General features: G+C 39.7%; 1 protein-coding gene across 3 annotated transcripts in view; it reads left to right on the forward strand.

Moving 5' to 3' along the window:
- The window catches only part of PASD1 (PAS domain containing repressor 1), a 124,235-nt gene that overhangs the window by 68,278 nt on the left and 28,055 nt on the right, over positions 1-27,902 (forward strand). For all 3 annotated transcript variants that reach the window (XM_075184263.1, XM_075184262.1, XM_075184264.1), the window contains exons 6-11: positions 4,709-4,798; positions 6,066-6,186; positions 8,313-8,426; positions 11,503-11,621; positions 12,118-12,200; positions 25,944-26,050. In XM_075184263.1, the coding sequence (XP_075040364.1) occupies positions 4,709-4,798; positions 6,066-6,186; positions 8,313-8,426; positions 11,503-11,621; positions 12,118-12,200; positions 25,944-26,050 (634 nt within the window). The remainder of the gene's footprint in view (positions 1-4,708; positions 4,799-6,065; positions 6,187-8,312; positions 8,427-11,502; positions 11,622-12,117; positions 12,201-25,943; positions 26,051-27,902) is intronic.

Consider the following 27,902-nt stretch of genomic DNA (forward strand, 5'->3'; position numbering starts at 1 on the left):
TTGTGTAACATCTGTATAAAACTTCTGAATTCCCTGCAGACTTAATTTCAAGGTACTGAGGATGATAACTTGCTATGGAATATACAGTTAGCGTTTAAAAGGGTCTTTGAGTACTTACAACAGGTTGGAAACAGTTATTAAGTATAAGATATGAAACTAACCTGACTGTAGATTGCGCAGTTTTGCTCTAAAGAAAAAGGTTTTTAGATAAATAAAAATTATCTAAATAGATACATTACCACTTCAATTGACTCAAGGGAGCCACATTTTAAATGTTCTTATTACAATTACATATGCTTTGTAAAGTCAGCAGCTGATAGTATAAGACATTATTAAGACTTCTTTAAAAAAATCATTTTATTTATAACAAGAACAGAGAGTACAAGAGACAAACAGTAAAAGCACGATCATCAAACACAAAACTGTGTAATTATCAAACACTACATTTGTAGCTTTAGAGATGGCAATCTAGAAAGAACAGGGACTACCCAAGTTATCTGTTGTTGGAATTTTTAGGGTTATGGTGAAAGAAGGGGGGGAGGGTATAATGGGGGAAGGGGGGGAAACTAATCATCTGAGCGGCCTGGAGTTTGATAGAGTGTAAGGAGGTGGGGGGTTTGGGGAACAGGGGGTGCTGTCAGCACACACAGTTATTGAGTGATTGAAAAATGTAAAGTGACAGCGGTAAGGAGGAATACTGAAGAGTACCATGGCTCCCACACTTATTGGTAACTGTTACCAGGGTCATGGAGTAGGCAGGTAATGAAGGCTATGTACTAGACATGTGTCATAATGGCTGTGATACAAGGTGAACGGGGATTCTTCCAATCTTTAGCTATCTGGAGTTGTGCTGCATTGCAAATATGTTAAATCAATTTATCAGTTGGCATGGGGAGCATTTTCACTGGATAACAAAGGGGATCTGGAGTCACCCAATAGCCTACGTTCCCTTCAATTAATTCAGCAATCCAGTTTTAAAAAGTGGAAATCTGTGGCTACCATATATGATAGGACCCTACGGTCCCGCATTCAGCATAAGTCAGATGTTGTGGGGAATCTTCTGAGACGTTTAGAGGGAACCATGTACCACCAAGTGTAGATTTTATAGGTATTCCGTTTTATTGAGGTGTTTATAGAAGTCTTAGCAATTCTAATGAGTGACCATCCCTCCCGATCTAATGTCCTCTGAGTATCAGCCTCCCACGCCACTTCAAACGGTTCCATTATTAAACCTGTTTTATACGAACCAGTTTTTTACCATTGTTTGGTAATATATAGTTCAGCAAATCAAGGGCATTATATGCTAAATTCGGATTAGAGGCAGGAGCACGCTATATAGAGGAGAAGCGCATCTACTTTTGTATTGAAATGCAGAAATGAAAATAAATTTTGTGGGATTGGAGCATTTAAATGGGATAAGGAGCAAAGCCACTTCCTCCTTGCAATACGCCTTGTATTCTCCATCAACTCTGGGCTCCATGAAATTCAGTATCTTCCTTAATGGGACATACTTTGGACCTTCACGTTGCATTTCTTCAGGAAAGATCCTTTCTAGATGCATTTAAACCAATGTAATAAGAAGCTTCAAACACAGGGACACATATTATAATGACAGTCCTGATGTTTCTTTACAATCATGATTAATTTAAGCCATAATTGGTGCTATTCTGATCAATATTTTGGGAGAATTATTATTATGCATAATAATAATAATTATTATTATATATAATTATTAATTAAATTAATAAATGGAACATCCTAAAGTGTTAGTAAGTTGGACTTTTACTGCACATCAGTTGGAGCATTCGCCATCCCAAAAAGTAGGTGCATCCAAAGAACCCGAATTGGTGGTGCACGTGGCAATGCATTTGTGCAAATAGAGAATCAGTGCAGGTCCGCAGATTTTGCAGTTTGTAAAGGACCCCTAATGGCCAAGATCAGATCTGGGGGTAAATGTATTAACATGCGGGTTCTTCAACACCCGCGAGTTCAGCGTCTTCAGCGATTAAATTTAAAGCGGCGCTGCATTGTAAAGGGAAACCCTTTACAATGCAGCACCGCTTTTAATTTAGTCGCCGAAGACGCTGAACTCGCGGGTGTTGAAGAACCCGCATGTTAATACATTTACCCCCTGATGTCCATATCTTTTTTGAAGTACTGTATATACTTACATAATAACATTAAATGTTGTTATGTTTTTTATGTTTCATTTTTTTAAATTGTCTTTTAATTGGGCAATCCATGGCAACAATTTTATATAGGTCCTCTATGCAAGTACATGACCCTCTGCCTTGAAGTTTTACTCTCTACGTTTCAATGTGTGTTCATGTGAAATGCATGAGTGAGGCCAGATGATAGTCCGCTACTAAATTTCTCAAGCTGTTGTACGTGTACCATCAGGGATACGTCCGATATATTCAAGGGGTACTTCAGAGTTTTACATTAACCTAAAATAATACTTTTCTTTATTAGTTAAGGATAAATCATAGGTATTATTTCTTTTAATATTTAAAGGTATAGATATATTTACAAAAATAAAGGTGTATTTTATGTGCATAACGGGTTATGTGATAAGGAAAACTAGAGTATCCTGGGTTACTATAACCCAAGCTCTTCATTGCAATGCACATAATACATATTTTCCATGTCATCAACATAAAAAACATGCCTTAACAGGATATATTTAAGATAACCCACTTTATACATCGAAAATAGTGTGCCTACCAAAACCAGCAATTGTAAAGTTTTTCATTTTTTCATATTTTCAAACATAGAATCTCAAGAACTACACAACAGGCACCACGGGGAAGGGGTTATCTGTAACATACTTTTTATGTAATGAAAGGCACTTGTTTTCCATTGTACTCTTTTTATGTCCTAGACACTGTGTAAAACAACACCCTGCTGTGTCTTTCAGCAGCAACATATTGCATTGTTAGACACAGTAGGGCATACCTCCCAAATGGTCAAAAATGGCCAAATACACTTAAGATGTGTTCTAAAAATACCCACAATACATCAATACATTTATAAATATAGATGTGCACATGTACCTAGAAAATTTCCAAATATAAATTCATGTTAAAAGAAAAAGTTACTATACAGACTTAAAACACCACAAAGGAATATAACTTGTAAACTATATACTGTATTTTTATGTGTCAAACAGTGACATTTGAGAACAACAATAGAAACATCTGGGCCCAAGAGAACCTATTCTTCCAAAGGGCATTAGGGATGCATTCTAGAGTCCCATCTGAATATAGGTGTACCAGGGGAATGTGCTCTCTCTCTCTCAAGATCTGTAGTACCGAATCCACTGTTGAAAATAACACTGACGGACAAATAATTTTGAGCACCACAGAATCCCTTATAGTGGCTCCGCTTGGCAGGGAAGTGTTATTTACAGACTTTCCAAAGGTTACTTAAAGTATAGACCTATAAAGAATATTCAGGAGAAAATGAACATGCTGTATTGTTAAATTTGAATGTTACAGCAAATTAGATCTGAACCTTAGACCCTTGCCTAAGTGTCATAGTAATACTGCTCTGAATTAGGTTCCATTTACATGTGAGTGTTGGCTGTGTGCTGTCCTGTATCAATGCTACATGCATAAGCTTAGTGAATAATCTGTATGACGGGTACTTTTAAAAGAGTGGTTTTATGGCTCACATGTAAAGGGGCTCTTGCAACACCTAAAACATTGGATTTTATCTTTCACACTTTTTACCATCATAACTTTCAATACATCATGTTGGGCCTGATTAATTAAGGATCTTAACTTGAGAAACTTCTTATTTCAGTCTCCTGGACAAAACCATGTTACAATGCAAAGGGTGCAAATTAGTATTCTGTTTTGCACATAAGTTAAATACTGACTGTTTTTTCATGTAACACACAAATACTTGATAGCTTTTTTGTACACTGAAATTTAAAGTTGATATGTGTGTGCTATATGAAAAAACAGTCAGTATTTAACTTATGTGCATAACAGAAAACTAATTTGCACCCCTTGCATTGTAACATGGTTTTGTCCAGGAGACTGAAATAAGAAGTTTCTCAAGTTAAGATCCTTAATGAATCAGGCCGTTATTTGTAAATGAACATTTAATAAAACAATTAAGAGAATTTGTTGGAAAATCCAAGGTCACCTGTGAATACCATGCAGTATTCCAATTAAAAATATTTGTAATTAGTCGTACAAGTCTCATAGCTTGATACCGCACTTTGATTGCTGCCACGTTTGCCATTGAATGATAAGTCAAATACAACAACATACGGTTGACTGTTATGATGACTAATTGTGTGTAGTGATATAGAGCTGACAATTATAATGACGACTAGACTTGACAATTTTTTTTCCCGAGATACAATATATTATATAAAGTAGACAATTAGACCTTTGTGGCTGACAATAATGATTTGAGAGACTACTCCACAGACATAGAATTGTATAGGATGACTCATAACTAATAGTGATTGCGCTCCTCCTTTCAGATGTATGTATGTGACATTGACTGCTGCTGATTAATGTTATGTAATGTGCTAAGCTTATTTTAGCCAGTTCTAAAAGCAAACTCAGTTTAAAATCAATGGAATGACTATGTGTGTAGTCTGTAAATAGAAACTCCTAGTGCCATCATTAAAGTCATTGTGCTGATTGGTTTAATACATTAAATGAAGATTGACTTTGCTTTTCCGTCTTAGGCCTTGGATGGGTTCCTTATTGCACTTACCACAGATGGGATGATCATTTATGTTTCTGACAGTGTGTCGTCTCTCCTTGGTCATTTACCGGTAAGTTATGTCATTATTCAGCTTCTCTATTCAGCTTCTTTCAGATGGCCAAAATAACACATCAGATTGGTGGAAACACCAGCACCTTCTCAGTGACACTTGTGTGCACATCTAGACAAGATTTGCACAACACATATATACATATTATAGTGTGCACGGTCATACATTGCAGAGAGCACTGCAATTCAAAGATTGCACAGTATGGACATCATTATAATTAATTTAGGAATAATTCAAACATGTTTAGATGCTCCAGGATCCTCCAATCTCTATACAGGAGACTAATGTCTGCCTTCCTTCTTTTTCTGATCCTTTCGCACCTTGGGTCTCTGTAGCTTTTTGTATATGGGGTAGAGAGAAATGAGCTCTTTATTTATTCTCTTCCTTAGGGATACCATAATATCCCAATATCATCGTAGTTTAATTTTGCTATATTGGATGGCTTGATTATACCGGGATACTCTCCAATTGTGAAATCAGACTGCTGCCTATGAAGTCGAGAAAAAGGCTCAGCATTGCCATATTCCTCTGGTCGCACCTAGAAAAGCTGTAATACTATATAAGTACATGTATGTTAATTACACTTCAAATATGGCTAGTAATACCGGATATATATTTTTGCACTGTATATTTCCGAACTTCTTCAATAAAAATGTTGGAAATAAATGGTTTACATGTCTGTTAGAGCACATAGTTGTCAATTATCCCTAACTTCCAGTAATCCCAGGATTTAAAGATTTTCCCCTGGAAATTGGCAGTGTCTAGCTTGGGGCTAGTGTCACACAAGCGCTTTTTAAAGTGTGTGGTTTGTGTTTTTTTTTTTACTCCAGCTCATTTAAAAGATATTATCCTGTTGAAATTAATGGATTTTCCTATATATTATCACAAAGCAGATTTCTGCTCGGATATGCAAAATAGTGTTGCATATTAGTCTATGTTATTTCTCTTGCACCTGTCACACAAGCCATTAACCAGCTACTGAAAAGTGCTTAGTTACTATGTAGAACTCTTCAAGCTGTGTTTTCCTGCCAACAGGGAAAAATGCTGTGAAATATTTTAGAGCTTCTTTCCTTAGTTGTTTTTCTGCTGCGGGAAAAGCTCTCGTGTTCCACCACTCCATTATTTCATTGCTTACAACTGTGCAGGTAGAATGTAAGAATACAGATTTATCAACTACGGTATAATGTACCACTGCTGACAGTGTACCTTAATAGAGTCATATAAAGCTATCATCCTACTGAACATGACAAAGCATTCTTTGAACCAGTCAGATTTGGTGGACCAAAATATATTGAATTTCCTGCCGGAGCGGGAACATGCGGAGGTGTACAAGTTGCTGGCTTCACACATACTCATGACGGAACCAATCACGCAAGAATTTTTCAACAGTAAGTAACACTCCTGTTAGATTGTGATGTATGATTTATTAAAAATGTGTATGGTATATTAAGTATATAAATGATATCCATACACTATAGAGCTGACAATAACCATCTTAATATAATAGACACAAATGTATGCATTTTCAGATATAATGTTAGTCTCATTTCCAACATCCTCTTGCATTTGTCAGTCTCATTCTATGAAAAGGAAAAGTAGGGAATAGATTGTATTCTTGTAATGTAATGTAATCCCTAACCTGGCTCGCCATGTCCGCCATGTTACAAATTACTCAACCATAACTACAAGTCCCTCAACAAGATCCATTTATACATCTCAAACCTCGTTTCAATATTCTATCCCTAGTACACTCTTAGATCTGCCTCTGTGTTCTGCTTCTTGTCTCCTCTCTGATAACTACCTAATGAATTCCCTACCACACCTTCTTTCTTGTTCTTTCCCTCCCCCATTCTGTTTCACGGGTTCCGGTCAAAAATTAATGTTAACAATGATTCTCACCTTATTGTTTTCCTCTTCTTTTTTTCATACTATGGGCTAGATTTACTAAGCTGCGGGTTTGAAAAAGTGGAGATGTTGCCTATAGCAACCAATCAGATTCTAGCTGTCATTTTGTAGAAAGTACTAAATAAATGAAAGCTAGAATCCGATTGGTTGCTATAGGCAACATCCCCACTTTTTCAAACCCGCAGTTTAGTAAATATACCCCTATGTCTTATTACAAGTAAATAATATGTGTACTCCATTGTTGATCTTGTTGTATAACTTTGAACCACCCTTTTTCTCTCTGCCCTACCGCCTCCCCCACCGGTTTTGAAAAAGATTCTCAATAAAAGTTTATTTAAAAAAACCCCAAAAACAATCTATTGAAAACCCAGCCTATAATAATCATTCACAATCTCCACTCTGAGTCACACTCACTTCTCTTGTCTCGGCTCTGTTCCCACCATGTTGTAAGTTCTCCAAAGAGCAGGACCCTCTCTACCATTTGTTTTCATCTCGCCATTTATTTTCGTCTAGTTGTATGTTCCTGTTTTATGTATGCTATGTTTTCTTCAATATCCAGCCCTGAGGCACCTCAGAAATCAATGACTATAATAATATTAAGTTTAAAATGAACCATGGCCGCTGTCAATGTAATACTGGGAAAAGGATTGAAAATGAAACACAGTTAATGAAACACAGTTAATTAGACAAATCTTCATTTACTACTCTAAGGGGGGAATTCAATTGGCCGCGTTACTGCTGAAAGTAACATGTCCTGCGCACTATTACCAATATTACGTTAATAGTGCACATTATTACTGTTAATGCGGTAATCTTTAATTCTGGTTTTTGTTCGCAGCTCAGGGAGCCGTGAGCAGAAATCAGGCATTAAATTACCGTATTAACGGTAATAGGTTTAACACTGCGCTAATTCGGGGGCAATGGAATTCTGCCCTAAATATGTCAATGTGGTTTTATAAGGATGAAAGTTCTGCTTTCTGTTTTCATTGACAGGGTACAACTAGAATAGACTCATCAAACATGTTATCATAATAATCAATTCACATAAAAGCTCCCTATTCTCATATTTCTTTATCCTGTATTCTTTTACCTGAAAAATATGTTTAATTTGAAACGTTTTCAATAAAATATGTTTTTTAAAAAAAAAATGGTGAAAAGCTATGTTGTGTAGCAAAGCCTGCCCAAAAAAATGGTAAAAAAAAGAAACGTTTAAGTGAAATTCACACCATTATAAAAACACATATTGCGCCTCGTTTAGAATTGGGTGAATGGCGTTTTTTTATAAAGTGTGAATGCTCACCAGAAATGTGCTCATATCTAGGTTTTCCTGCATTGTAGACTTGTGTCCCTTTATGTCTGGAGAGGTGGAATCAGGCCCACTGTGTGCAGGTTCGTCCAACTTTAAATGAAGCCCAATAAATCTCTTGCGTTAAGTTGGAGGTGATGTCCCAGTGACAATGCAGAGGGTGTAAAACAAGATTGTTTTCTGCAAAGTGTGCTTTTCACAATCTCATCGAAAAATAGAGAGAAAATAATACTTCTGGATAAATATGTCTTTAAATTGTGCAACCAGATAAAGTCATTCACTGTTCTTTTCTTCCATCTGCAGATGAAAAACAAGTGGAGTTTTGTTGTCATTTAGCAAGAGGAAGTCTGGATCCAAATGAACCTCCAACTTATGAATATGTGAAATTTGTTGTAGATTTTAAGTTTTTTACACATGGTGAGTATTATTTTTTATTTCTGATACTATAATACTATAATATTTATTGAACATTAATCTGCGGTCTCTGGGAAGGACATTCTGGTGCAGTCCTTACGGACACCTTAAAGTGGTATGATCTCTACAACAAATCAACTAATGTTCTTATCAACATATTATGTACTTGTAGTTGAATGTTGGTTTACAACGTGCCCAGTTCTATAAAGTATTATGTAAATCTCTTTAGTGACCATATTGTTATGCCATGCACCAGTATATCCTGTAGGTCAGTGCTGTATCTTGTAGCCCGGTGCCTCCATTATGTGTGTTATTGCCAGTATAATATGTCCCAGCACTAATGTTATGGTGGCAAGTACCTGAAGCTTAGGGGCCAGAGTTTATCTTGTTAGTTAGTGCCAGTATCTTGTGGCTCCTGTGTCTGATGGGCTAGTGACAGTATCTGGTGTGCCAGTATCTTGTGGCTCCTGTGTCTGATGGGCTAGTGACAGTATCTGGTGTGCCAGTATCTTGTGGCTCCTGTGTCTGATGGGCTAGTGACAGTATCTGGTGTGCCAGTATCTTGTGGCTCCTGTGTCTGATGGGCTAGTGACAGTATCTGGTATGCCAGTATCTTGTGGCTCCTGTGTCTGATGGGCTAGTGACAGTATCTGGTGTGCCAGTATCTTGTGGCTCCTGTGTTTGATGGGCTAGTGACAGTATCTGGTATGCCAGTATCTTGTGGCTCCTGTGTCTGATGGGCTAGTGACAGTATCTGGTGTGCCAGTATCTTGTGGCTCCTGTGTCTGATGGGCTAGTGACAGTATCTGGTATGCCAGTATCTTGTGGCTCCTGTGTCTGATGGGCTAGTGACAGTATCTGGTGTGCCAGTATCTTGTGGCTCCTGTGTCTGATGGGCTAGTGACAGTATCTGGTGTGCCAGTATCTTGTGGCTCCTGTGTCTGATGGGCTAGTGACAGTATCTGGTGTGCCAATATCTTGTGAGCCGGTACCTGAATCTGGTGGGTTAGTGCCAGAATACTGTTGGCCAGTATCTGCATCTTTTGGCCTTCTGTCTGCATCTGGTGGATTGGAGCCAGTGCCAGTTTCGTAAGGGCCATCACTAGTATATTGTGGGCCTGTGTCTTGTGGTCCAGTGCCATCATCTTGTTTATAAACGTCAGTATTTTGGGGGGCTAGCGCCTGTATCTTGTGGGTCAGTGTCAATATTTTGTGGAGTCACACTAGTATCCCATGGCCCAGTGTCTGTTTATTGTGAACCAGTGCCTGTATCTTGTGGATTAACGCTAATATCTCGTGGGTTAGTGCCAGTATCTTCTGTGCCAGTACCTTTATCTGGCATGCCAGCACATATGTAAGGAATGATACTGATCTAATTTCTTACCCGGACCTTTCAAAAAGGCATGCTGGGTACAGTAGTGCACCGCCCACTACTGTGGTTTACAGAACTGCCCAACTGTCATCACCTGGGCAGCTGTTGTTGAAAGTTATGTCACTATCGTTCTGAGACTTCTTTCTTACAGCTATTAATCCTAAGGGAATAAAAACAAACACATTGATGCAGCTGAACTGCTCCTTACGGAGTCCCGTTGCATGCGGTGTGACTTTACTCTGATTGGTCAGAGCATGAGGATGTCAGAAAAACTACACCAGGATAATTTTAAGTAAAACTGACAGTGGAAAAGAAGCAAAGGACAGTGAGTCATCACTGTATAACTGGAGAACGCCACCTACATGTCGTTTAATTGCTGTAAATAAAATGGATGACAACATCTTGTTAATTTTTTGCAAATGTTAAGGTACTGAATGCTAACAATCAACCTTGTGTTGGACTGATAATGAGCTACTATAATATCTATACATATTTAGTGCGTTAATTAACTGCTGAACATAGTAATTATGACTAATGTCACGATTTCTAAAGTCAGCGTGACTAATTCTACTATTGTGCTAATTTGACAAAAATAGAAAACATCTCATTATAAGAACACAATAGTGTCAGATGCTCTATTTATTTCTCAGTTTTTTGTTATTTTAACTCTGTACGTGTCAAATTGACTGTTGTAACTCACCAACGATTGGGTTGTGAAAATGCATTCATTCCATAGTTCTAGTTATAAAACTAAAATTGAAATTGAAATGTAACACAGTTTGCTGTTTTTGACACTAGATATTAAGTTACATGAATGTTTGTTTTATATATAGTGTGTTAAAGTGCTCTAGTTGTGGGTGCTCCACCTGGTGGCCATAAATAGCTTTTTTGTGGCCCGCACCATTCCTGGTAATCATCATAGACTGCATAAGATCTTTTTTCTATGGCATATAGTAGGTCAGTCTGTCTGGCTGCCTGTACTTAACAACCTAACAGTACAATTTATATGTTTATTGGCATGACATTACACATTATCAAAATGTGTCATACAATGGATTACAGTCAACCTAGCATTAATATTACATTTGGAGAGGGGGTCTGAGTAAAAAAAAAAATTCCCTAAGTTATGTTGAGCCAAAGACTGAATCTTGTACAGTTAAATGAATGCTAAACATAAAATGCAAGTTGCTTTATGTAAGTGTGCTACTGATAAAATATACAGACGGACCACAATGTTTTACGTAAATAGCCTGATTTCGCGCCTGTTCCACACAGCAGTAATCATGACGTTTACCTCCAACCATGCCACACTTCAAGAGTATTAATATTGGCCTCTTAGCTTTAGAAGCGCTCAATCACAGTGTTGATCTAAACAAATTTCTCCCCCTTATGCACCTGCACTCCACCTCCAAGACATAAAAAGATGGCTAGTATGGGCTACTATGAATCCAGGTGGCAGGCAGTGAAACATATATATAGGGCACTTACTTTTGAATGGAGGAAAATGATTTGCCCAAAGTCACTTGTTTAACTAATTTGTTCTATCTTGGTGTTTGTGTGTAAGTACAGTATTTGTTGAGTCATTATAAGATCATGCTATATGTGAGCACCTGAATTGCTGACAGAAGGATACCTGTGTTCTGATGATCAGTATAAAATCTAATCTTAAGATTTGCTGATGTGGGCACCTGTCACTTTTTATTACAGTGCCTACATCTTCATATAATGGTTTTGAGACAGCTGTTGCAAGGGCATTCCGGTCAGCCAGCGAAGAACATATATGTCTTGTAGCCACAGTCCGTCTTGTCACTCCACAGTTTCTGAAGGTGAGTGCAGTAACTTTGGAATAATATGCATCACCAGGCACTTCTCTTGTCTACAATGATATGTGGAAAACTCTGCTCATTTTGTACATCATTGTTTCTATATTGTCTATTTTGTATAATTATATAAATTCACTATTTACCTATTACAAACATTGTAATTAAGCTCAGGGAGCTGCGAGCAAAATGTTGGCGTTAGAACTACCGCAATAACGGTAATTACGCACACTATTACCGTAATAATAGTTTTAGTGTGGCGATACTTCGGGGGGAATTGAATTCCCCCTAAGGGTGATGCCTTTTGCACATTTTTATTGAAACATATGTTTCCACTCCTGTCATTTGGATAGAGCTATATATAGAAAATGTTATTATAAATAAATATAAATCTTGTTACATTTTGGATTAAACTGCATATTTTTATTTAACCAATTTCTGTCCATTCGCTTCCCTCCTCTCCTTGTCTCTTCCAAACCATCTGTCTATTGTTTGTTTGCAGGAACTGTGCAATGTCGAGGAGCCGTGTGAAGAGTTTACATCAAGGCACAGTTTGGAATGGAAATTCCTCTTCTTAGACCACAGGTAAAATGTTCCTCTCAGTTTTAGATCTGTTATTTTCCTACACATAGGCTGTATTGTGCATCTTCAGCAACGTTATCCTACAATCCATGCAGCACCATGCATGCATGTAGGGTCCATACCAGAAATTAATAAAGAGAAGAGAGTACATAGAGCAATGGTAAATTAAAAAACATGTGGCTCTCCAGTTCTAGTAGAACTGCAAGTCCCAGCATGCCTTCTAGTTTCATAGCTTCAGAGCCACAGGTGGTCTAACCCTGATATACAGAAATGGCCTTTTGCAAAAATAATGCCAGAGAAAACGTCAAAAGCAATAGACCCAAAGGGGTTTCAATTACAGAACATATGACTTAATGCACTCATTAAAATAAAGAATATAGCAACCAGTATGATTCTAACAATAATTATTCCTGTTCAAGTTAATAAATGGAAGAACTGTCTGATTGGATATGATGGGTTACATTACTGTCTGTAACTATATACATACATATGCCTATACACTAGCTCTGAACATATAACCAATTGAGACCATTATTCAGCATCACCTTACTTTTTGTGTCTTGGTTTGTGTGTAGATTGTGACTTTGTCACTTAAAGAAATAAGTAAGTAATACAATAACCACGCCTGTAAATTTAGAAACAAGTTACACAGTAGTGTTACTACCTCTGTGTTACCCAAGACTGGTGGGAGTGTATGTCTTATTGAAGAACACCTATTTTGAGGGGCAGAGGAGAGTTAGTGCACACTCCCTATACCCTGGCTTATTGGTAGAGCAGGTATGTACACTAGGGGAGTTTTAGTGGTTATGGAATATTAGTTCAGTTTTCATTGTTGTAAAATATAATTACTATAAATACAATTTCCAAATAAATTCTAAAATGTGTTTTATAATTTGATTTACAGTATTCCATTGGCTAATGTATTATTTTTTAACAATACTTTTCATTGAGGGGGATAAGAACAGTGGGCTGTCAAATCCCTAATTACAATATCTGACTCAGTGGTGAAAGTTCTTCTTTTTAGTGAAAAGGTTTGTTGTATTGTAGGCAGCTGGGCTCTTTGTGTGTTTTATAAAAGTTATTCCATAGAGAGAGCATAGTATAGGATTTAAAAGTTTTAAATCAATAAATAGTATTATACATATGTAGCCATGGTAGCTTTAGGGTGCAGGCAATTGGATTCATTTACTAACATTGCATTTAGATGCGTTCTACCAACCAATCTGCAATAGGTGGCACAGTGGTTGGCATCACTGTCTCACTCCGCTGGGATCAAAAGTTTGATTCCCTTCACCAGGATTTGCTCTTACTTCTAAGTGAAGCCCGGAGCATGCTTACATTGACATTGGTTATAGAATTATATTAAAGCAAAGGTGTAACGACATATACTTTAGATACATTGTCCAATAAATATAAGTATATTGAAGGAAATGACCTGTGTAAATAGTCATATCACACCTGTCACTGCTTTCAAATAGTTTTACATATTTGCACAGCGACTACTAATCCAACAGTCTCACAGCGAGCAGATAGTATCATATATATGTACAAGTTAACCCGTGCATGATACTCATGCATTCTAGTCAAATCAAGCTACTTAAGGTGTTAAAAAGGTTCTTGTCATGCATTTGGGCCATAGCCCAGGCCTCAACCACCAACCACTCCCCACTGTCACCCCCGGCAACCACCAACCACTCCCAACTGTCACTTCTCCTTCAAGAAATATATATATATTTTTTTAAAATCTTTATAAACACTTTTAACAATTAACAAATTAAATTAACAAATTAAAAACATCTTAGTATACCAAATTTCAGCCCTTTCTGAATTTTTTTTTCCACACACACTAAGAATTTAGTAGGTCAGTGTATAACTCCGCCCAGCAGGTGGCGCTGCAGCTTGGTTTTATTTTTTCTCCACACACACACACAGACAGACTAACACACGCCACTAGACATTTATATTATAGATAAAAAAAAAAACTGAATCTGTAGTTTCTTCATTTCCATAAAACTTTTTAATCTATAATTGCTGAGATTGTCTCTATTTGTGTGTAAGTTTATGTGCCAAGTTCAGAAAGCAATGATAGCATCAGACTAGGAGTAATTCATTTTACATTAAATCACTCAACCATAAGTGATGACTGGATGTGTCCACTTGAAACAACCCACAGGCACAACCAATGATGGGAAGTGTGCAGGGGAGTGGGTGTGGAAATTAGTCACAAAGCCACTAAATTAAATGGAGGGCGAGTGTGCATATACAAAGAGAGGAGAGTTCCGGCTTAATTTAATTACTTTAATAGTACACTCCACAATAGTAGTTGATGAAGGGCATGAGCCCAAGACATGATGTGAAATGTACTGTTAATAAAATTGGATTAATGCTGGAACTTTGTCTCTTCAGTTTGTTTTCTTATTTTATTACAAAATGAGGAGTGGTGACCCCTACACAGAAGAGAAGTCAGCAAGACCAGCTCCAAAGGTGGCGCTTCTAACAGGCGGTGTGTGTTTGGGTGACACATTATCTTCACAATGGTGATGTTCAATGGTGACACCGTTACCTGCGATGAACCGTTAACTGTCCATTTCAATTAAGCATATCTCTTATCCAGAGCTGGATACAGTTCCCCAAAAGTTAGGAAAAAAATTGTTGCATGCAGAATGTGATCTACAAAATTGCTAGGGGTGGTTTAGTCTAACACATACCAACAATACCCAGCGTGTACTAGCAGCACCCAACTCATTTTCACAGCATGTAGCATTAGTGGTCAACAGATTAACTCTTTTATGCCCAGTGTCTGACACATCTACCCAACATGTATCTGCAACGGCCGAATCATTTACCCAGCAGTAACCAGCGTGTGCCTGCAGAACGCGGACAACTTTCCCACCACTGCCCAGCATGTATCCGTGGTGTATAGTAAACTTTTCCACTGGCTACCAGCACTGAGTATCGCCAAGCTCCTTACTGGCCCCTGGTGACTACCTGTTCTCCAAGCTGTAAGAACTTGCGCCTAGTCCAGGCTGAAGGTCACCAAGAGACTGTGATGCGATGGTCTAGCAACGCTGTATTCCTGAGTCAGCAGATCTGCTCAGTTATTTTCTAGCCACCATAGCAACCTGGTGACTGGAATTTGTCCAGTCCCTCTTTCAGCATTGATAATCTCTGAAGATGTGTTAGAAAATGTTCAGTGTATTTACAGACACATCTCAACAGACCTTCAGATAAAAATGTACACATAGCACAGTTTGCTAATCATAGCTATATGCGCTAAAACATGTACTGTAATAATATACAGAGTGCATGGTATTATGTCCCTACATTTTTATTTTGTGAACTGTGCAGTTTTGGAGGCAGAAGCCAACATAGGTGTTTTCAAAAAACTCCCAAGACGGAAGGGCAGGATGATCGGAGCAGGATAAATATAGTAATAAATAGAGGGATATAGAGTAAAATGAGTAATGTCTCTGTCCTAAAAATATACATTGATAAACAGTTATACTGCACAATACTGTATTGATAACATACGAACCAACTTTTTTCCAAGCTCTGGCTCATTTTCACCTGACCCAAAGTGTGATGCAACTTCTCTCTTAATGTCAAGGTTGCAGGTCGCCGACTTAATTAGGCTCTTTGGTGACCCTACTCTTGATGTGAATGAAGTTCCACACAGTTCTCCTCAATTTTATCCAGTGAGTGGGGTGTTGTCTATATGACTTAGCAACAACAAATACAATCCTTCCTTTTTTGTTTGTTCATCCCTCTCAGTTTCATTGCAATACCCATGGCAATTACAGTCCAGTAAGATAGCCAACACTTCAGGAGGGTGTAGTACTTATTAACGGTACTGACTACCCCGACACAGAACAGAACGACATGAGGATTCCGAATGAAGACTACACCGACCTCTGAAAAAAATTACGTTATGAGCAAACGTGACTTGGCTTAAAGCGGTGATGGATGGACACGCCTGTCATTTATGTAAACTAAATACTCTTTTAGGGGTAGGGATATTAGGATTAGGAGTTAGGGTTAACCCTAATCCTAACCCTAACTCTATCCTTAACCCCTAAAATAGTACATACATTATATAAATGACAGACGGGTCCGTCCATCACCGCTTTAAGCCAAGTCGCGTTTGCTCATGACGTAATTTTCTGCAGCCGGCAAGACAGACAGTCATGATGTGAAGTCATCTGCTTTTCGGTAAGTAGGTTTTTTTCACAGGTCGGTGTAGTCTTCATTCGGAATCTTCATGTCGTTCTGTTCTGTGTCGGGGTAGTCAGTATCGTGAAACTGACGACCACCGCTTCAGGAGACAGTAGGGACCATTTAGTAATACTGCATTTAACTGCATATTTTACACAAAATTATAGTAACCAATCAGAAACTTGTTTTTATCAAAATGCCTGTTGTTATTATTATCATTGTTTCTTTATATAGCACCACCATATTTTGCTGCGATGTACAATGTCATTTACATATGCATTCCTCGCAGGATTTAGAATAACGAAATTGCGATAAAATATTCCATGCCCTTGTTACACTCAAATTTGTCCACAAATGGGCAAATATAAGTAAAACCCCACCCATTGTCTGTTAAGTCCCACCCCTTTTGTGGCCTGTGATCTCCTACATCAGGACAGTTGGGAGGTATATATGTTCATGCCCTATTGAAACTTACAGTATAGTTTCCCTAACACATGAGCACACACAAGGGTCCATTTTAGTCTGCTGCTAATTAATCTACCAGTGAGTAGAAGGAAACCGGAGCACCTGAAAACCCATGCAAAAATGGGGAGAACATACACACCGCATGCAGATAGTGCTCCAAATTTGCACCTAGACAAAACATATTGCGAAGCAAGGGGTGGAAAATGCATTTTTTGCATGCAGGAAAAATAATCTCTGGTTTTGCTTGTAGCACACAAATACTGGGCAGCTTTATTTTAACACAGTGATTTAGAGTTCAGCTAGAATACCCCAACTCTAAATCTGTCCACATATTTTAAATGTGCCCCCTGCAACAACATGGCTTTGACTAATAACTCGAAGGGGCATATTTAACAATCATCTTGTTTTTTACACGATCAAAAGAGCTCCAATATATGCAGCGATGCCCCAATAATAAATGTAAATGATCCTTAAATATGCAGGGATTTTAATGAAAAATAGGATTGGCAGGCACCAAAATGAGGCCATTTACATTAATTTAAAAAAAAATAAAAAAAATATGAGTTTTAAAAAAATATTAGTCTTTTTTACAAATATGGGAGCCCAAGATTGGAAGCTTTCTAACTAGTGCAGACCATCTTGCAGATGTGATGATCATCGTCACCTTTGTTTATTTATATGATTCCACAGATACTGTAGCACCTGACATAATACAAAGATATGACAAGACGTCTACACACTGAGTAAAAGAATCACAATCCTCTGGTGCAGTTAGCATGTTGGACGCAGGTACATCTGTCATTATGTAGATCATTGGTTTTTATGGTAAAAGTGTTCTGTGTACTCACTGTGCTCAGGATGAACATGGAGTGCAGTACGTACTATTGTGTGTCCTTCTCTTCAACGAGTATGGAGAACAAGTTTATCATACAAGTCAATGATTATTGTAGGTGTTTTAGCTTTGTCCACCATGTAGCGGATGTAGGTAACTGAAATATAGATAAAACACAATTGTTTTGACCAGTGTACATGACTGACTTTCTGTATAACCAGTATTAACATTTGCAGTTAGGCCGTCCAACCCAGGGCATCTCACATACAGCACTCTTCAGCGGTGGTACCTATATCCCCGATGACGGACAGCCCGACATGAGTTACCCCGGCCCGACATTTTCAGTGCATCAGGTTTTAGTACCCAACCCCTCTGCAGAGGTCTCAGATGTAGCAGTCAGCCATGCAAGCTAGCGCTTAGAGCTTATTGATCTTAGTGCTAAGGTTCATGGGTGATTTTTAGCACCAATGTAGGGCTGACAAAGCACCAATGTCAGGTCACTTTGCAGTTTATGTCTCTCTGGAGATATCAGCAATACAGATATAATGGTGCCTGTGGGCCTTGACCATTAGCAGTTTTATATATTTATATTACGCTGGGTTTCCACCAGCATCATTAATCACTTGCAAACAAACGCTAGATGCAGGTTCTGCCAGTGATAGTAGTCCCAACTAAAAACTCAACCACTGTTTTATATTGATTACAATGGAGGCAAATACTGAGCAATAAAAATTGCTGCAACGGATCACACGTATATTAGTCTTAGGCCCTGCCTACTGTCAGGTAGAGAATAAGTTACACTGATTATAAGTTACACTGATTTAACCAACAAAAACAGAAGTGGCTATATTTTTATTCAGTGGCTTCAAAAGCTGCTTAATAACAATTACCCAAGAGGGCGGTACCTACTTTAGTGAGAAAGGCATTTTTCATAGTTTGCTATTACCTATATACAGATGCGCATTATAGATAGACAATGTAGATTACTGTTCTTCCAAATCAGGTTATGATTTCAGTGGAAATATGATTCAGCTGGGAATTTACCAATTTCATCAGATTGAACAGATTTTAAATATATGGCTACCAGATAGGTGCCAGAAGGGACCCATTAGCTGTATGTCTTTAGTAAGTGACAGGCAATTATTTTGACCTGTTTGCAAAGTAAACACATCCAGCAACATTTCATCATGTCCCACATTTTGCTGTCTGCCTGTAATATCTGGGATAATGATGGCGTTTGTTATGATCTTTCTCTATTTTTTATAAGATAATTCTGGCACAAAGTGTTCTTTAACCTATTCACTGCCAGGAATGCAGATAGACTGGTTAAACCAACTATGTTATTGTCTTGGAATTCCCCTGTGACCCTGACGTAACGTCATTGTGCAGCACTCCAGTTGTTGCTGGGCTATAACTCCCACAATTCCCATCCATCCCGTGGGCCGTCCACAGCTGTGTGAGCACTGTGGGAGTTGTAGTTCAGCAATAGTCAGGGCTCCCTATTCAGAACACTTACGTAAATGTGCATTTGTGCAGTGTGTTACTTGTTCATGTACTTACAACTTACTCATGAAATACAGTTCTGCAAAACATATGAAAGCATTTCTACTCCAAAAAATTTGACAATTTATTAAAAAAGAAAGTTGATTGTTTCATTGTTTCGATGTGTTCTACATTAAAAGGGATTGCACAACCTTTGTTACTCTGTATGCCGCATTGGGAAATAGTACTCATTTCATGGGGCCGCAATAAAGCTTAACTTGCTGAACCATGTAAAATGCATAAAATGTATTAGAGAAAAAGAGGATACTCTTTTGCAGTTATGCAAAAAGTCCTCTGAAGTAACATCACCCCATCACCTCTGAAGTAACACATCCCCCCGTCAGTAGCCACACATTTCTTTCCTCACACAAAACTTACCCTCCATGGCAATGTATTTCACCACAGCCTCTTTTAGCAACACATTTCCCCTCTCCTCCCTGTAGCAGCGCATTTACCCTCCTCTTGGTAGCTGCACATTTCCCCTCTCCACACTGTAGCAGCGCATTTACCCTCTCTTCCCTGTAGAAGCACATGATCCCTCTCCTTCCTATAGCAGCACATTTCCCCTCTCCACACTGTAGCAGCACATTTCCTCTCTCCTCCCTGTAGCAGCACATTTCCCCTCTCCTCCCTGTAGCTGCACATTTACCCTCTGCTCCCTGTAGCTGCACATTTCCCTTCTCCTCCCTGTAGCAGCATATTTTTCCTCTGCTCTTTGTAGCAGCACATTTCCCCTCTCCTCCCTGTAGCAGCACATTTCCCCTCTCCTCCCTGTAGCAGCACATTTCCCCATCTCCTCCATGTAGCTGCGCGTTTCCCTTCTCCTCCGTGTAGCAGCACATTTTCCCTCTCCTCCTTGTAGCAGCACATTTCCCCATTCCTCCCTGTACCTGCACATCTCCCTTCTCTACACTGTAAAAGCACATTTCCCCTATCCTCTCTGTAGCAGCACAATTCCCCTCTCCTCCCTGTAGCAGCGCATTTCCCATCTCCTCTCTGTAGCAGCACATTTCCCCTCTCCTCCCTGTAGCAGCACATTTCCCCTCTCCTCCCTGTTTCAGCACATTTCCCCATTCCTACCTGTAGCAGCACATTTCTCCTCTCCTCTCTGTAGCAGCACATTTCCCCTCTCCTCTCTGTAGCAGCACATTTCCCCTCTCCCCTTTGTAGCAGCACATTTCCCCTCTCCTCTCTGTAGCAGCACATTTCCCCTCTCCTCTCTGTAGCAGCACATTTCCCCTCTCCCCTCTGTAGAAGCACATTTCCCCTCTCCTCTCTGTAGCAGCACATTTCCCTCTCCTCCCTGTAGCAGCACATTTCCCCTCTCCCCTCTGTAGCAGCACATTTCCCCTCTCCACTTTGTGGCAGCGCATTTCCCCTCTCCTCTCTGTAGCAGCACATTTCCCCTCTCCTCCCTGTAGCAGCACATTTCCCCATCTCCTCCGTGTAGCAGCACATTTTCCCTCTCCTCCTTGTAGCAGCACATTTCCCCATTCCTCCCTGTACCTGCACATCTCCCTTCTCTACACTGTAACAGCACATTTCCCCTATCCTCGCTGTAGCAGCACAATTCCCCTCTCCTCCCTGTAGCAGCGCATTTCCCCTCTCCTCTCTGTAGCAGCACCTTTCCCCTATCCTCCCTGTAGCAGCACATTTCCCCTCTCTTCCCTGTAGCAGCACATTTCCCCTCTGCTCCCTGTAGCAGCACATTTCCCCTCTCCTCCCTGTTTCAGCACATTTCCCCATTCCTACCTGTAGCAGCACATTTCCCCTCTCCTCTCTGTAGCAGCACATTTCCCCTCTCCTCTCTATAGCAGCACATTTCCCCTCTCCTCTCTGTAGCAGCAAATTTCCCCTCTCCCCTCTGTAGCAGCACATTTCCCCTCTCCCCTCTGTAGCAGCACATTTCCCCTCTCCACTTTGTGGCAGCGCATTTCCCCTCTCCGTAGCAGCACATTTCCCCTCTGCCCTCTGTAGCAGCACATTTCCCCTATCCTCCATGTAGCAGCACATTTACACTCTCTTCTCACATTAAACCGCATAGCAAGAAATGCTGTCCCATTGCAACACATACCTTCACCCTTATAGCAACACATCCCCTCTCTGTAGCAGCACAATTTCTCTCTCTAATGCACTAGTGCATTAGAGAGTTCCTAAGTTACTTGGAATAAATGTACACACTTTAGAGGTACTTGGGATACATTGACACACAATGAGTACTTGATAAGGGGGTACACGATACACTAAGGTCGAGAAAATCTTATATATGAGGTATCAGGCATTTTAATTCTGGTGTATAAGCAATTTAGTAAAAGACTCAAAAAGATTTTTAGTGGCAAATACTAGGACCAACTTGGGGAAACAGAGGCACATAGATGTATTAAATTAAATGCAAGCTGTTTTTAATGACTTGCAACATGAAAATCACATGTTATAAAGGTAATTTTGAGAGGACATATTTAAATGACTTAATATGGTAGAATTTAGAAAATTGCAGCCTCTAGCTACTCTTATGCAACATTTTAGCAACATTCTTATAAAATATTATACAGGTGATATCTAACACCAACCTACCTGAATAAGATGTCCATTCACTATCCCCTACGCCTATGTTTTAAAACTTGCTCCCAACGGGGCACGTAATTTCATTCTTAGTGGACTCGCTTGCCTGCTATGCTACATATATCTAAAACATACTTGCCAACATTTCTTTTTCTTTTTCCGGGAGATGCCGGCTGGGACGTGGGCGTGCAGGGGGCGGGGCGGCGAAATCGCGTCATTTTGGCCCCGCCCCTGTGACGGAATGACGCAAATCGCGTCATTTTACAGCAGGGGCGGGGCTAAACGCCGCGATTCCGGGTGAATCACGGCGTTTAAACTGAATTTTTCCCACTTCCTATCAGGGAGATTGCCACACTCGTCCGGGAGACTCTCGCAAAATGCGGGAGTCTCCCGGACATTCCGGGAGAGTTGGCAAGCTTGATCTAAAATTCAGTTACTGATAAAATATATAATATGTGTTGAGGTTCGCCATGATCCAGCAGTCTTCCTCTTGGGCAGCCCAATACAGTAAAGTCAGTAAAACCGGTTCATTAGTCTTCTGTGGTAGTTTTGATGGCTGCCCCTTACATCTGGGCCTAATGTTGATAGAATTTGTAACCCAGGAGCATCTTCTTGGTTTTTAAATAAATTATTGTTCATATACACAGCAAAAAAAATAATTATGTGTTATCTGAGAGACCTACAAATGTTAATGAAATTTGGAACCCTGGGTGTTATTTACGACTGGAACATCAGTTAGGCAATTCAGCTGTTTCTTTATTGGCCTGGTCATGTATGAATCTTAATTATTATTCTGTATCCTGTGAAAAATGTTTTCTTGTTATGCTTACTAAAATCTATCTGCCGTTAGCATACTGTCTCAGGGGCAAACGCAGGATTTTTAAGGGGGGGTTTCCAAATAGTTGAATTCTGAACAAAGCAAAAATACAACTTAAAAAATAAAGCGCCACAATAAGATAATAGCATTGATAACACACATTAAAACTAGCAATGATACTCCACATCAAAACTAACACTGATACCGCACATCAAAATAGCATTGATAACACACATTAAAACTAGCAATGATACTCCACATCAAAACTAACACTGATACCGCACATCAAAATAGCATTGATAACACACTTTAAAACTAGCAATGATACTCCACATTAAAACTAACATTGATACCGCACATCAAAATAGCATTGATAACACACATTAAAACTAGCAATGATACTCCACATCAAAACTAACACTGATACCGCACATCAAAATAGCATTGATAACACACTTTAAAACTAGCAATGATACTCCACATTAAAACTAACATTGATACCGCACATCAAAATAGCATTGATAACACACTTTAAAACTAGCAATGATACTCCACATCAAAACTAACACTGATACCGCACATCAAAATAGCATTGATAACACACATTAAAACTAGCAATGATACTCTACATTAAGGGGCATATTCAATTGTTAGCGAGTTCGCTGAATTACTCGCGCTCCAAAAATATTACCGTTAATACGGTAATATTGCGCATAAATACCGTTAATACGGTAATTTACTCGTTGGATTTCAGCTCGCAGCTCAGGGAGCCGCGAGCTGAAATACAGCGATATATTATCGTATTAACGGTAATATTTTTGGAGCGCGAGTATTTCAGCGAACTTGCTAACAATTGAATATGCCCCTAAAACTAACACTGATACCGCACATCAAAATAGCATAACACACATTAAAAATAACATTGCTAATGTACATGAAAAAAACGAACAAAAAAATAAAATAAAAAACATTTATAACATGACACAAGTTTGGACTATATATATATATATATATATATATATATATATATATATATATATTTTTTTTTTTTTTATAGATTTGTAATTGGGTTACAGGGTGAAATCAGATACTGGCCACAATCAATCTGATGTAGTTTTTTTTTTATTAATGGACCAAAGACTCCATTTCTGGGGAGCCTGCAGGGTATGCAGAGCTGTGTTATTGTATATAAATATTGTATTATAGGATTAAAAAAGAAGAGGAATCCTCTACTTTTTTAATCCTATAATACAATATTTATATACAATAACACAGCTCTGCATACCCTGCAGGCTGCCCAGAAATGGAGTATTTGGTCTTTTAATAAATAAACTACATCAGATTAATTGTGGCCAGTATCTAAAGCGCTATTATTATTTAATGTTTGCAGGGACACTTGAAATAGCCCTACCGTGCCCCAGGGAAGCCAGCCAGTGATGCCGGGTATTCAAGGGAGGAGCTGCTGCGCTCGCGCATGCCCAGCAGCTCCTTCTCGCCGAACAGGAGACATACAGCAGCCGCGGCGCTGTGACAGAAGCGTTGCGGCGTTGCTGTAAGTGAAAAACTATTTGGCTGCTTTTAAAAGATCCTTTTGCCCGACCGATCCGTGGAGGGGGGGGGGGGGTTCTGGAGACTCAGAAACCCCCCCTGCGTGCGCCCCTGTGTCTAAGTTGAAAATATGTGGGAGACATAATCTGGCTGTAGGTTGAATTACTGAGTAGACAAGGGGTTTATTCTTTGGTTTGGGACTGCCTATCTATGTGACATAACATAAATTGGTAGAGTTTTGCCCTGCATCTACCATTCTAGCTGTCCCCATTTTCAAGGGACTGTACCTGTTTTAGTCATAAATTCCTTGTCCCTCTTTACTTAAGATTGTGCCTTTTTGAAGATAAAGTTTGATTCACTCACTCCCTGACATGCCTGACTGCTAAGAACAAATGTAATTAATCTTCCAAAACAAAAGATATTTGCTGCAAAGATGTCATGTAATGGCATTGTGACCGCACTGCAATTTTCACTTCTGTCTGCGTTGGTGGCACGCTTTTTTAAAGACACACCCATATACCGAGATGTCCTACTCAAGATATATTAAAATATAATCTTTAGCTATATGCAAAAGTGCACCTACGGGTCTAATTTTTTGCTGTACAACTTTGTTATCAAGCTAAGGTTTAACAATATGAAGCCTTAATAGCACTATGATGACTCTGTATAATTTATACAAGCTGAGATTCTGGGGCTGATCAGAAATCAGCCATGTAATGTATATATGTCATACTTGCCAACTCTCCCGGAATGTCGGGAGACTCTCGAAATTCGGGTCGGTCTCACGGACTCCCGGGAGAGCTGGCAAGTCTCCCGCATTCCACAATTGCAGAGCTAGAATGACACGATTCGCAGTGAATCGCGTAATTTTGGCTCCGCCCCAGCAAATTTGTTGCGGGGGCGGGACCAAAACGCCGCAATTTGCCCCGCCCCGCCCCCTCTGGGCACGCCCCAAAAGTAGGCAAGTATGATATATGTTAGTAATTAAAGTGATGATTTTGCAACGCTGCATAGATGACATAGGTGGGTACTGTGTCAAATAATGTCATTGTTACTTCTTGCAGCTAGGACAAGTACAGAGCCTGCAGCAATAGCAGTCACTGAGGTCATATGGCTACGACACTAATATTGTTAAAGCTATTGCATTGTAGTCATCTCTACAGAAGTGTCTCCTGAACACATATAAAAAAAGTAGCAGGTCACAAAAATATTGTCCTGTGAAATTTTTTGTATTAATCTTTACAATAACTATGTATATTATCTTTACACCAAGGTGTGACAGGATGGACCTCCTATGGCACCCTGTCTGTGCTAATAATATATTTATACAATAAGTTATTTATAAGTGATCCAGCCACACTAGGGAATTGCAGTTTCAATTATGTCTTAAATACCTCTTACAAAACAGATACTAAAAAGAGGAAGCGATTTTGAATCCAGTGTAAAATAGCATACAGCTTTTAGAAGAATATCTTGCCGTAGAAGTGCACCACAAACTGTGATTTATGTTTGAACTACGTTCTGTCAACTTTCTTTTTCTTTTTTTTTTAAACTAAAGTCTTTATTAAAGTTTTTTCATTTAAGGCGGTACAGAAAGCAAAAAAAAAGGGGGAACACAAATGAATACACGATTATCTTCATTTATCAAGTAGAGCGCGTCCAAAAGCAAACATACTGGCCTACAGTGGGGGTGGACATCTGATGTAATAAGGGGCTCGCACCATCAGCCATAAACTCATGTCTTAACTACTCTCTTTTAACCTTCCAGGGCCCCACCTATAATTGGCTACTTACCCTTCGAGGTGCTGGGGACATCAGGTTATGATTATTACCATGCAGATGACCTGGAGCTGCTAGCAAGGTGCCATGTACACTGTGAGTTATATTTTCATTACTCGCTGAAGTAACATTGTTCCAGTTTTCATTTGTCCACATTGAGACACCTCAGTACTTTTAAGGCAATGTTGGTCACATTTTGGCTCATATTATAGCCGTAAGTTCATGTTTTTTATGTGTTTCCTGGGGTGCCAGGCTTCTAAATGGTGAGCTTCCAGTACCGCAGTGCTAACCAAGCTTCAAATGGGTTTATTGAAACTTTCTAAACAGAGACATATATTAAATCTGGAAAAATGTGTAACCCATAGCAACCTGATGTTTGCTTTCATTCTCTAAACACCATCATCATCATCATCATCAGGGGCGCATGGAGGATTTTTCGGGGGGGTTTCCTCCGCCCCCGAAAAAAATAATAATTCTTAGAGACCTGCCGCGCATGCGTTTCGGCTGCACTGTACTACAATACAGCACCGCCGTGGACGCTTCTTAGACAGTGCCGCGGCTGCTGTATACTACAGTGCCGATATGTAGGGCACTTTTTAGCGGAGAGGAGGGGGTTCTGGAGACCCAGAAACCCCCCCTGCGTGCGCCACTGATCGTTTATTTATATAGCGCCACTAATTCCACAGTGCTGTACAGAGAACTCATTCACATCAGTCCCTGCCCCATTGGAGCTTACAGTCTAAATTCTCTAACATACACACACACAGAGAGAGAGAGATACTAGGGTCAATTTGATAGCAGCCGATTAACCTACTAACATGTTTGGAGTGTGGGTGCAAACACAGGGAGAATATACAAACTCTGCACAGGTAAGGCCATGGTTGGGAATTGAACTCATGACCCCAATGCTGTGAGGCAGAAGTGCTAACCACTACGCCACCGTGCTGCCCAACATTACTAGAACAATTACATAATCTCATTATTGCTATAGTTTTCCAGTTTTTGAAATCTCCCCAGAGTGGGCACAAATAGATATTGCAATAAACAGAACAGCATGCACTCCTCTGCCACATTGATTTGCTGTGCACCCAGGCCCGGCGCTCCCATTAGGCAAGGTTAGGCAATTGCCTAGGGCGCCGGGCTCTGCAGGGCGCCTCAAAATTAAAAAAAAATGACTGTGGTCATTTAAAACTGTGCGGAAATCCACGGGGAGGAGAGGGGGGAAGGGGCTATGAATCTTACCTGCATGAAGCTGCTCCTCTCTGCTCTGTCTCCTCCCCTCCGCTCACTGACAGTGACAGGCCGTGATGATGACATCATCACGGCCCGACACTGTCAGTGAGGGGAGGGGAGAAGACAGCAGAGAGGAGCAGCTTCATGCAGGTAAGATAAAGAAAGACATGGGGAGGGGAGCTGAGGGGAGGGAAGTGCAGCGCCAATTTTGACAGGGTACCCACGGCAGGGGGCGCCGATTTTTAAAGGGGGGGGGCGCCGATTTTCACACTGTGCCTAAGGCGCCAAGGACCCTAGCACCGGCGCTGTGTGCACCATCTCACAGCCACACGACTTTACTGACCTTCAGTGTAGGTTCTGCTACAGGACTCCCCCTTTCCATACATCGCACACATCTGCACTAACCTCCATTGAACATGTAAGGAAATTACAATAAACTCCAACTAAAATTCATTTTAAAATAACTGATGCATGTGCAGTTGGGGAGGTAGTCAACCTGTCAGCGCTGAACCTGTCAACAGTCAGACTGTCGACAGTCCAACTGCTGACACGTTCAGTGTGTCGACATGGTTAAAATGGCAACATTGGGACTGTTGACATTTGCTAAAATCAACAGTCACATTCAAACTGCATTGGCACTGCCAGCCAGTTAATTACTGATTGGTTGTTGTGATATAGAGTACAAGTGGTACTGCTTAGTGTAATCATCATCATC

This window comes from Mixophyes fleayi, chromosome 9 (assembly GCF_038048845.1).
Source record: "Mixophyes fleayi isolate aMixFle1 chromosome 9, aMixFle1.hap1, whole genome shotgun sequence".
Lineage (NCBI taxonomy): Eukaryota > Metazoa > Chordata > Amphibia > Anura > Limnodynastidae > Mixophyes > Mixophyes fleayi.